This window comes from Opisthorchis viverrini (assembly GCF_000715545.1).
Source record: "Opisthorchis viverrini unplaced genomic scaffold opera_v5_43, whole genome shotgun sequence".
NCBI classification, from domain to species: domain Eukaryota; kingdom Metazoa; phylum Platyhelminthes; class Trematoda; order Opisthorchiida; family Opisthorchiidae; genus Opisthorchis; species Opisthorchis viverrini.
Genome location: NW_008751699.1, coordinates 1,752,992 through 1,765,752, shown reverse-complemented (window position 1 = coordinate 1,765,752; position 12,761 = coordinate 1,752,992). Strand labels below are relative to the sequence as shown.

The window sequence follows — 12,761 nt, the reverse complement described above, 5'->3', positions numbered from 1 at the left end:
CAGTCCGCGTATCCCTCACGTGGAACAAACTACCAACATCTGTTGTGGATTGTGGTAACCTCGAGACTTTCAAACATTCGCTTGACGAATACATAAGATCTTACCCAACTTCCCTCATCAACAGTTGAGATGCAGATTACAAACAATAGAACATATATGTCATATCATTCCGTTTATCTGTATACATACACACACACCAATATCCTTTGGTCATTGTAAAGCAAAATGCTTTCTAGACCAATATACCCTTGATTTACCTTGATTTAGTACTTGCAGAACCTTGGCCATTTAATTGGCTACAATCGTTAGCGTATTTGTACGTTCTCCTCCTGTTTACGAAAAGTTTGCTTTCAATCTTGAAAATATCGTACCTCTACCGTATTTTGTGGTTGAGTTTTTTCACCCGAATAAGCACTAGACATCATCTAAATGTACCTTCTTGTCAGTACTCAGCACTGCCATGTATCCAACCACCATTAGGACACTTTGGAAGCAGCTTCCCCCATACCGTGAGTAAAGTCACTGCGGTATCCTCTGAACGGTATCTCGACGTGTCATTTTGCGAATACGACCTTCCCTCCCGCAGAATGCATCCGCCCAAGAATGTTCACCTGCCAAAGATATTCAGGTGAATTAATGTTTATCACCGCTTCCAAAAGGTATCAAGGGAAGCATGAAGTACCAGCTATATAATCTAAGATAATCTAAGATAAATAGGCGATTGCGCCTGTACTCGTGTGCACAAGTATGCATCCTCTATGGATAGTATTGCGTTAAGATGTGTCATATGCCTCACGAAAGCCTTCATCCATATTTGTTTTTGTTTACCGCAAAGATGGTGGTATGTTTTCGAATGTGGTAGGTTCGAAAGATGTTTCCAGGTGATAAAGCCATACTGTCATCGAATCAGACACCAACTTTTACACGACCTTTATCCGGAGCTTTATTTTGCTCTCGATAAGAGTAAGTGCGGTGACGAATCCCAAAAGTTTGATGATGGAAAGTATCCACAAACCATTACGCGGTTTACCCGAGGAAATGGCAGATCTATACGTCGAAATGAGTTTGACCTCATGTGCATACCACTCAGGTCTTAGGCATCCATGGCCAACATTTGGTCGCACCATACTAGCTTGACATATTTCACTCCCGCCTTTGCTTTTGGGGCAAGTTGTTTGAATTTTTCCGCTGCCGCCACCACAAAGATGACAAGCAGTATTTTCAATGAGTTCCTGGCGCGCTACCTAACAGTAAAACATATGATGAATACCAAAGCAAATTCTGTTGGACGGAGTGTGATGGAGACAGCTTCGGTCAAAGTAAGTTAATGTTATTTTACGACCTTGACGTTTTGAGCAGGAACAGGAAAAATCACTCCAAATGACGTGTTTCGATTGCTCGGTTGATCAGTTTCTGGCCAGTGGCACAGATTTAGTGAATTTACATATGTTACAAAGGCCGACATTTCAAATCCGTGAAGCTCTCAGTAGGTATCCCTTCCTTCAACTTTTTCCTGAGGCATATCTGTACAAGAGACAATCAGGCATAATGCGGTTGGAATCAGTCTAGAGGATCTGATCACACATTAGTATAGGAATGCTTTCCTACTGAATCTGGCTAACAACTTTCTTTTGTGTTTCCCAATCCCGTGTCATACGGGAGTGTCAATACGCAGGTAAAATTATCTTAATTAATCCTTGTGCACATATGACCACTATTCATATTTATTGTTACTTTTATTACGTGAGCTTTAAATAATCCGACATTTGTGCAAATACATCCCACACCCCCTATTGTGCCTGCAAAACTGGCCAAGGAATGTGATCTCACTCGAGGTTTTTATGGCACTCATTACCGCAGTGATGGTATGTGGGATGAACAAAGCGTTGGTCCATGGTCTAGAGTTACACCTGTGTACAACAACGTCAGCATCCCGAAAGGCCAGTCAGTTCAAGTCTTCGTGATCCATCTTCAAAAGTGCTTGCCCTTTAAGGACAGCCTTGGGTGCGCGATTACCGGTAATCAAGAGTTTTACATAATGCCATAACAACTGCAAATATTGGGTTCCTTCCCACAACCATACTATTTATATAACGATTTTTTATGGTTAATTGTCAATTTTTTGTGTGCACTTTGTTGTTGCTAGGCTAATAAAGCTAGCCAACAAACCCAGGAAATCGTTGATAGATTCCGGTCGCGTGTCTACTGACACCTTTTCGGGAAGCATTCCCATTTAGACGATAAAATTAGTACCATATACTGTTTTTGCATCAGCGGAAGTACATATTTCTTCGACAAATGTACTTTTCTGTATATCTGTTTGACGGGAAACTCACCCAGAACCCAGCTGAATCTCTCGTATAGGATGTTTTTATTTTTTTTACTTTTTCAGGTCTCACAGTTGGTATGCCACATCAGACCTACTGGAATGTTTGCCCTCACGGATGACATACCATCTCTAACAATGCCTTCAGACCCTGTCTATAATTTCACGTATCTTCGATGATGAATTTTCTGAACAAAAATATTGTTTTCGTTTGTCCGGAGATTGTCTTATTCCCTGCTTGGGAATTCTGTCGAGTTCATCTATTTGAGAGATGCTATCTTCATTTTCTAAAAGATAGATTAACCGACGATTCAGCTGCACAATTGTGATCACTCTAGTAAAATATAATTATCTTTTTGGAAAATATATACTGTTCCAACTACTTAAACTATGGGTTTTCCGAATCATCTTCCATTACGCGGCCACGCTGAATCAAGAAATGCAACGGTCGGCTCCAAATTTTCTCCAAATTTTCTCAGATGACGCACCTTCACAATCCGAGCACCTAATAACGACCAGTCTTAAATTAGCAGTATTTTACGTCCGTTTGAGGTATAAATACCTTGAATGATTTATGAATAGGCAATCAAATTATTCGTAATTTTTAATCTTGTTGTCTCCCTTAACAGAGTTTGGCCACATAGCCATCAGGAACTACAATACACATTAAAAATAGTTGCCAGTGTGATTGTCCATGTAGTGTCTCAGTTCGAATCTGTATGTATATACGGGTACAAACATTCTGTTATTCCGGTACTGTGGTCCGTTTCTGGTCGATTAAGCGGTTGTTCAAACAATGCAACTCGTTGTCTGAGTGAATCTAATACCGTTGGATAATACACAAGTTGCCAGCTCAACTCACATCCACGGTCACCTTGTACAGTTATCCTCTGAAACCAATAATTGGGACAGATTTGGACAAGAAATTATCTTCAGTGAAAAACTATTATTCGCTTATTCGATTGTTTTCTAAAAGAGCATTTGTCGAGGTTCTCCCCAGAAGTGATTGGGAAAAACAAACTCTGTGGTTAATCGGACCTCATTCATGAATAATTGTACCGGTTGCAAAACACAACTCGGTGGCAGGTTGACTAAGGCGACACAGTACGTAATTTGGAGACGTGCGTGATGTGAAGAAGACAAGGGTTATGACTATCCAGAGGCAAATATAACGGTAATGGTGTTCGATTTCCGATGTAGTTGATCGGATACGATACTAGACTTCTGTACTAGGGTGTCAGAGGTTACACTTGGATGAGTGGATATTACAATGCAGAGTGCAATGACTTGATTAAATTCTACGAGAACATGGATTTATCTCGGGTAGCATGGACATTTTCAATGTGTTGCCGCCTGTTAGCTTTCTTCTAGCTACCAAGGAGGTTGAGCCATGAATCAGTACATAAACCTAGTCCGCAAATGTGTCTGGAAAAACTCATTTGCGACATCTGAAGTATTTACTAACTGAGTTGTTAAAAATTAAATTAAGCCAGCAAACGAACAAATAATGATCAGGTTCTCGGGATAGCTCTACTCGACGAAACTTGCACTCGTCGTCTAAAGAGAGCTTATTCGCCTCCACCTCTAACGGATAATAGGGAGGCCGTCATGAGCTCGCAGCGATAAGATGATCAGCTATCTTTAGAATATCTCTCTTTTGTCTAGAGCTTGGATCCCGATTGAACGGATTTGTTGCATTTACTCAAATTGTCCCGTCGGTGTTTGTCTAAACATTGTCGTGTTTCATAGACGTGACTTCATGCTGCGAATGTTCATGCAAATATTTTGGAAGAAAACGGGAATATGAGCGATTTATCCGGCCTTTGTAAATATATGAAATGACTGGATGACCAACCCGATGAAACATATCATCCTGAGTGCACTCTCATTAGTCATCTGCCAATAGCAGGTCCAAGTCGGGTGATTTTTCGGAAATTATTTCAAATTTTTTCCCTCTTACTACAAAGTTTTATTGTTGACAAATCTACAGTTTGGCTAGAGTATTTGCATTCAATGACGTAAAGTCTGGTAATTTTTAGCAAAGATTTATCTTCTGGGCTGTTTTGAAGTTAGCCTACCCAGGATTGCTCTTTGAGTGACAATAAAAGAGGACTGGTTTCTTGGTCGGTCATGACGAGTTTGAAGTTTTATGCAAACATTTGTCCACAAAAACATGAGCAAAATCAATTTTATTGAGGCAAATTGCATAAAATTGTTTCTACCAGACTCACGGTAAATGCTAAGGCATTTCATTATGGTTTGTCATAATCAAAAGGCATAAATCCAGTTAGTTTTTTAAATTTAGCTGTCCAGTAGTACAAAATAAAAGTTCAGTTAAACTCAGCAGCTAGAAGAAGCTTCTTACCGTTTGCTACAATCTCACTACTATTCACTTCCCCTTTCATGTCCATCAACATACAACGAACGAATTGCGTAGACAAAGGTGGAATCAGGAAACCGGGGTTCTATCTTCAGTACGTGGTGAAATTTTGTCCAACTTTCAGTGGTAATTTCACCAGGCGGATTGTATGGCCTCATTTGAGAAGGTTTTGTTTGTCTGTTGGTGAAGAAGCCATCCTATTGGTTGCACTTTCTACTGGATAATATTTATAAAGAAAAAAACAACTGCATGCTAAATTGTTTGACCTTAGAAGCCCATATATCGTTTTTCTGCCAAGGGAGTTGTTAGGCTGAGACTAAACTTAGTTAGAGGTATTCTGTACCTCAGTGTGTTTCGTCCCATTGCTAATCTGTCTGATTATAGAGACGCAATACTTCACCCGATCGGTTTCATTGATGCGTACACTGAGTATACCCGCAGATGTCAAATTTAGTGTTTACGTGTCAAAAACTTTGACGGTTGTGAGTACCTGACGGGTTGTGAGAAAGTGCTGCCAGCAGTTGGTTGTTGAGCAGTTTTCACCAATATTATGAGTAGTGGAGTGTTAGACAGACTTAATTTACCTTAAATGTCATTTGCACTTGAGTAGCTAAAGGCGTTTTATCCAAATACGGCTTGGGAGATTATATCAAACGTAAGGTTGATTCTGACGGTGATTTTAAATTTCGACGCCTCCTTCTAGCCATCACATTTGCGCCGCCAGTAAGTCGGGCCTGAACCCCGACCGATAGTGCTCTACGCACAACCAATGTCTGTGAGCGCGGCGTAAGGATACCGATCCCTCAGAGTAAGTGTGAACAAGCCTCTTTCGGAGACGAAGCCAATCATCACCTAAATGCACGCGATGATTATCACCAAAGGCAGAATATTTCGACTGCTACCCAAAAATTTGGTTGACGATACTCGTCCTATTTGGAACAGGAAAATAATTTGTGAGTGTGATTCGAAGACCAATTACATAGTCCACGATAGTTCGCAAGCAGACAACAATAGAGGCGTGCTTGACTGATTACATCATTCTTGTGTTGTCCTGTCTCAATTCATACAGCGTCCATGATGACACCCAAGGCACAGCTGCATTCGATGCGTTATTTGTTTTCGTCGTTGAATGATCCGTAGAGGATTTGGACAACCTCTGAATTTTATGTAACGATTTTTAAGAAATCGGGTGATAACGACTGCTTTTCTGTCCAAAAAATGACTCAGGCTTTCTCTTCAATATTTACTTATGTAACGAGGCGATAATAAATTCACTCAGATTGCTTTAGGATTCATTCTCAAGACAAGTTACCATCAAGAACACGAAGACAGATCGCATGTAGCAAAAAATACATCAGGATGCATGATGAAGCTATACGTAGCGGAACACACACTTGCCAAATTCGCTTGATTCTATTTGATCGGCTGACAGGAGCCTCGCTGAATCGGTGTGGTTATATTAGTTTTTTAACGGCATTTCTGCAGCTCAATCCATCAAGCTATTTTAAGCTAGATTTTGTGCCACGGTCAGTCATTTAGCCAAGTCATGTAAATGCTATTCTAGTTTGAAGTAATTTGCGTAGAAATCTTATTTGTATGGGCACTTGCAGGTGAAATTGTTATGGTTTGTCAAATAAAAAGTTTGAACGTGCTGAGCTTGGGTCTTGAAATCATTTGAAGCCATCGACTATTTATATTCTCGGAAATGGGTCGTTGAGCATCTGGCACCCATCGTAAACGTGAAGCCATCGGCGAACCCTGAAAGGACTGTCGCAATTTCACAGGGGAACATGTTCAACGGGGGGTGACATAATTACTTTTTTCCATGCCTTTGAAGGAGACCCAAAGGCTTTGCTATTCGTCCCGGTCAGCCATCCTGTATCACACAATCTCTTAGAAGTGCGGCTTAACTGACACCAAAAACATGCAGGAGTTATGTTATGTGCATACAGATTTGAATGATTTGCTGAAAAANAGTTTGGTACGATGATGAAAGAGCCTACTAGTGCTTGAGGTTCGTAGTCTTTATTGGACTCTGACTCAGTTATATATATATATATATATATATATATATATATATATCCAGAACCTATCTACTCTCAATCTGTTCATAGGACATACTAATCAGAAGAATTTTTGGTTGGTCAAATTAGTCATTTTGCTCTCCGTACAGTCTGGCTGAGTAAAAGGGTCACAAACATTGGTTTAGTTGACCTCATTGCGAAGTGAATAACAAAAGAAAAAATAAAAGCAAAAGTTACTGTGGGCTAATTCCGTTTTCGGTCCAGGATTGCCTTTGCCGTTTACAAGGATAACGTATTGATCGATATGACCTTGTAATGGAAGACGGTGGTTTCGTCTATAAACATATAGTTTGTTACTGGCAAACGAACGTCTCACTTACCTTACATTTATATTGTATGCTGTCTGCCAACGGGCTCATACTTTCCTCAGAGTGCTCAAGCTAAAGAGAATAAAAGATAAATGTGGTCTGCACGACAACGAAAACAAACGCTAAGTACACCGCAATATGTGGACAAGCCCGTATTTGCTCGGTGCTCTCCAGATGAGGCTAATAACAGTCCAATGTATCTAGATTTACATTCCATTCCCACTGACGACAATTCTTAGTGTTGCAACTAGTTGGGTACGTTTTGGTATGAGCTATGGTCGTACAATGGACACGTTTTGCACTTTCTGCACTTTATGCGTATATTTGTTCACGGGTCTTCGTCAAAGCACATACAAAGGATGTAATCATGGTTTCCTGTCGGAACAAGCTGTCAAATTTATGTGACTTCATGTAGATGAAGTCTATCCTGAAATACAAAGTACATGTGGGTCTAGAAGAGTGAAAAAAGGCTAGAGAAAAGCATCCGCACGTCCGATATGAGGAAGAACTATTAGCCATCAAGAAATTCTGGTTTACATTCAATGTTAAAATGCCTTTCGTAAAAAAAACATAAGCGAGGCATTTTTTCAATTTTACTGCAGCGAATCACCACTGGTATTGAACAATCCCTTTTCTGTTTTAAAGCGATTATTTGGTGGTTGCGCACAGAACATAGGGCTGGAGGTTTGCCCCCAATTGACAGTGCATATCCCTCGCTGTGCTGGACGTCTGACAAGAGAGTTGGGCGAGGTTAAAATATTCTATCAGCTCATATTGGACGCAACCAAATCACCACATCTGAATGGGCGTAGAGCGAGGCATCAATTTTACTGCAGCGAATCACCACTGGTATTGAACAATCCCTTTTCTGTTTTAAAGCGATTATTTGGTGGTTGCGCACAGAACATAGGGCTGGAGGTTTGCCCCCAATTGACAGTGCATATCCCTCGCTGTGCTGGACGTCTGACAAGAGAGTTGGGCGAGGTTAAAATATTCTATCAGCTCATATTGGACGCAACCAAATCACCACATCTGAATGGGCGTAGACACCCGTTCTTTTGGACGATTTAGGTAGTTTGACTGGCGGCTCGAACGACAACAGAGAAGCTGTCCTGGTTGTGTCAGTCGACTGACTCAATTCTGACTCAATTCCATCAATTATCGCTATGGACGCTTAGAGCATTCTGGACAATTTTTATTGATCGAAGGTGGCTGCAGATATCGTTAAATTCGCCGTGGATTGCACGCCACATATGATATCATTATTTTTAAGCCCGAGATGTTCGCAAAAGCTGAAATTCCCGGAGTAAATTTGACGGAACTTTTTGTATGTTCCTTGTGATGCATAAAATACAGCATCGCACTTGGCATCGCTCGGGAATTCACTGTTAAACTCACTTCCCTTGGAATAAAAATGACACAGTGTTCATCGGGGGTGAAAATGTGTGTAAAATTTGTATAGATGTGGCACCATACTCGCAAGGTTGCTGAGTGTCCTTGACAGTTCACGACCGCGTTCGTTATTCTTGTGATTTATCAGACAGGTGCAGTCCGCAAGTTTCCTTCAACCATGTATTCTATTTGAACCAGTATTCAATAGGATCCGACACTCCTCTGCATAACGAGAGACACCTGAATCTCAGCTAGCTCCTTCGTTTATACTGTCCATCCTTGATTGATTGTGCTGCATCACGCCGCCTCATCACAAGTTACGAACGTTGTACATCAAGCTTCTCACTTTTTCCTTCATAAAGTGCATTTCCTGATGTTTGAAGACAAAGCGCCGAAATTTCAAGATAATCCTGATTAATTGTGAATATTCAGAATCAGTTGCGTGTTGTTCACAAATACTTTATTTTCCACCTGGCATCAGATGATGCTGTGCTCTTGAGAACATCTCAAAATCCCTGCAAGAAAATGCCACTGCCCTGGTAAAGCAGCTCGGCTGAAATGCAGGGTGAGAATTTCCCCGTAGTTCCTGCCAGTTATTGGTTCATTTATTTTTGTATTGGTCATGTAAACATGAGTCCATGTAAAATGCACCGTTTTTAATTTTTTTGCACACGCATCTAGCAGAATACTAAAGAATGTCTTCAAAATCCGACGTCTTATTTTCTTGTTTCATCCACTTTTTGTATCTCTCAAGTTATCTTACTCAAAATTGCTTCCAACTGGAGCAGCCAAATTTGCACTATGTTTTCAAAGCGGCTATTTGATTCTGTGAAGATGTTCCTTTTGGATATCAAGAATGCCCCCGTACAAATTTGTATATTACAGTACAACGCCTAAACGAATACCAGACGGGTATTGCAGCAAGTGTCATCTTCGACCTTGTCTCAAAGGACGCAAATACAAAAATCAACGGTTTACGGTTGTTCAGTTCGTCCTTCGACTGTAAACTGAGTTTGCCGGTGGTTTCCCCTATTACTGACTATATTCCGTCGAAACATTAAATTTTTCATCTTTGACCGAAGCAAGAAAAAGTAATAGACTGTGAATGTCATTTTTAGACCTGGTCTACGGGTTACAGCAAATAGCATACAGTATTCTTTGCGAGACTTTCCCTACAGTCAACTTCATAGGATAGCTTACAACAAGTGTTCTCAGGGTAGATGCCAAACTATCCCTTCCTATGAATAAACGCTAAGTTTGTTTCCTCCTGAGCGATTCAACAGAAAACAAGATTGACGAAACTCATGGTCAATGAAAAAATAGGAAACGGATCTTAAGGGTCAAATTATGATTTCCGGAGCAGCTCAAAATCGGCCTAATCTATCCGAGCATACTAGAATATTGACGAAGTTTACTCCATACTTGAGTCCATCTTTAATTTGTGAGATAACCCAGCTTGGATCTCTTCTTTCTAGTGATTTTTCGTGACTGTTCGGTTCGAATGGCAATACGTTTTGTTTTAGGTGCTTAGCGTGAAAATCTTTTGCTCTGATCGCCTCACATCTTAGATGGGATACATTCATTATCGTCAGCGGTTAAAACACGCACCTAGTTGCCAAAATACAATAAAAAAACAGTGTTTTTGTAAGAAAATTTAGTCAACGAGAAATAGATTCCACATATTGCACGAATTCCTTTGCACTGAGGACAGGTGATTCAGAACTAGAAGCCATCATTTTGGCGTAGCAATGAAGACGATGCAGCTGGATCGCTTCGGCAACTTAGAGTCACAAGCACAGCGCAACTAGAAACACGACCACCGATTTGGCAATCATCTGGAAAGTGAAACAATGAAGTTGTTAATTACAACCTACAAAAAAGTACGCGGAGGAACACGGTCCAAATCAGAAAGGCCAGCTAACCTCAAGGCTTCTTACTTGACTGGAGCCACTTTCAGTTTGCGCTGCCTAATCATCACGTGTTTCCAGAGAAAATTTTGTCAGTGATTGTTCCGAATGAAAAGAATGCTTTCGTTTTTAGACAGTTTCGAGGCACTAGAAACATATATTCTGTTAACCTTGTTTTGATAAAATTTATTTACTGCTCTAATAACTCCCATGCATTCCTAAACGCTGATGTACCCGAAATAATACTGTCATCCCACTCCTGTTTTGTTGGCACCCATTATCGACTGTGAGAAGACGGAATAGAACTAAGTGCGCTTTCGGATCAGTTTGAGTTTAAGGCCCACCTTTTCTTTGTCAGTGTACAGTCAAAGAATACTTGGAATAAGTCCTCTAAAGATGAGTGAATCCACTGTCCCAATATATTATGTAAGCATTTTAACCCGAGTTGTATCTTTTAACGGGGTGATCGGTTCGGAGAGGGACAACAAAACCGGCTGTAAGAATGCTGTATGTGGTTGTGACCGAACATGACTTGCGTAGGTAGGGCGCCGGATGCGACGACTAAAAGGCACCCAGAGAGACAGGCACACATAGACTAGTACGGGTCGAAGCGCACCTTTTACCATTCATTACATTCTGGTATCGCCGTAACAAAATGGAACCTACTGTCAGACTGACAGTTATTTTCTGAAAGGATCCAGATTATACAAGATCGATTTCAGATTGCGACTTCACATGTACTAAAATGGCGGTGGATTGCAGCAAGCGCGTTTTGAAACCGAGATCACAATAGACAAGAATCCAAAAGCCACTTTCTGACAGGCCGCCAGATCATTCAAGTCTGTTGCTCTGAGGCTGCAAAAAGCCCTTCGTTTAAAATGTGAGAAAGTAAGTCAAAGAAGGAAAACTCACTGTCATATATAAAAGGACGAATGATGGAAAACCTTATAAGCTTCCGAGTTTTTTTCCTGATCAGATATGCTTATTTTTGATCCCATTCGTTACCTCTGAAATACGTGCGTCATCCAAGTGAGAACGTGAAACCCTTTCTATGCTGATGACCTCCCTTTAAAGGAAGTCATCCTATAGTTCAAGCGTGAAGACGTATTATCCTGACCAGACGTTGGCCTAGCCAACTTGATGTGACACACTTTATCTGGGAGGACATGCTACTTTCTTGAATCACTGAAGTCGCATTAAATCATTATCCCTGATTGCTTTTGACACTCAGATATGACCGTTTTGTGACGAGAATATACCCTTGTTGGGTTTTGGCTTCCTTTTTAAGTCTGACAGTACTTCGAATTTAGAAACCGACTAGGTGCTCCGCAATGGTGTTTCCTATGAAGATGGACAATGAGTATGTTCGTCCCAGGCGTATTCCGCAAATTTCGTAATAGTTCGGAAGTATGTGACAGTTTTTCGAAAAAACGCATTCAATGATTATATCAACTTTGTAGACGAGGATAACACATAAAACGTGAGGCTATACACGGGCTCATTGTCAAAACTATACTTTGAGAGGACATCAAAACTTTTCTATTTAAATTTAGCAGTGTCAGAGCAACTTGACAGATACAGCTACTTTAATGGCCAAAAGGTAAACCATTTTGAGGGTTGTTTACACACTTGCATTTAATGTGTCGGTTAGGTTCTGTCAGTTATCAACGCCAAGCTTTATCTTGAAGCGCTTACTGAATTTATTTCCTGAAACGACAGACTTCACTTTCAAATTTGATAGAAACTTCAGGAAAGTCAACTTTCATGTTGAGAACTGACGCCGTACGTGAATGGATGGGACTAGGTTCTTGTATCTAGTCTCAAAATTACATAAAATCAGCTCGAAAGGTGCCCCGCACTGCAGATACGCTTTTGGTGAAATGATCTCACAAAATTCCAGAAGTAAAACCTAGTGGAAACAAGGTTAATATGGGGTTTTGGTTCTTTAAATTGTTTGGTTAATCCCAAAGGCAACTCCTTAGAGCAGTTAAGATCCTTTGCAAAGATCTGGCAAACGGCATCACTTTAAGGGATTAGTGTTGTAAGTTACCACAACAAATTAGGTCATCTCACCGTCGGCTTCTCATTGAAGGGGTTTATTCTGTCGTTGGTTGTAGATTTGACCTGAACTATGTGTGACATCAGTTGTCGAAATGTCACATTTGGATTATGGATTCTGACTGGTGAAGTTCGGACACTGGATAAGCTGGGTGTTTTTTGCTCTCAGTAGATTATCCCTGAGTTGGGATGCTGAATAAAATCAATGAGTTCAGCCACATTGTGCTTTATTTGCTGTCACATTTCATGCGGGTGCAGAAAAACTACTCGCTGTAATACGCGTAACGGGAACCAAGGATTTCCTCC

The 12,761-nt window shown here is 40.6% G+C and overlaps 1 protein-coding gene across 1 annotated transcript in view; it reads right to left on the bottom strand.

Annotated features, from left to right (window-relative positions):
• Positions 1-1,093: 1,093 nt before the first annotated feature.
• The window catches only part of T265_03165 (hypothetical protein), a gene marked incomplete at both ends in the record, with an annotated part of 82,199 nt that continues 70,531 nt past the window's right edge, over positions 1,094-12,761 (bottom strand). Inside the window, 2 exons of the mRNA XM_009167578.1 lie at positions 1,094-1,240; positions 7,111-7,170. Coding sequence (XP_009165842.1) covers positions 1,094-1,240; positions 7,111-7,170 — 207 coding nt within the window. The remainder of the gene's footprint in view (positions 1,241-7,110; positions 7,171-12,761) is intronic.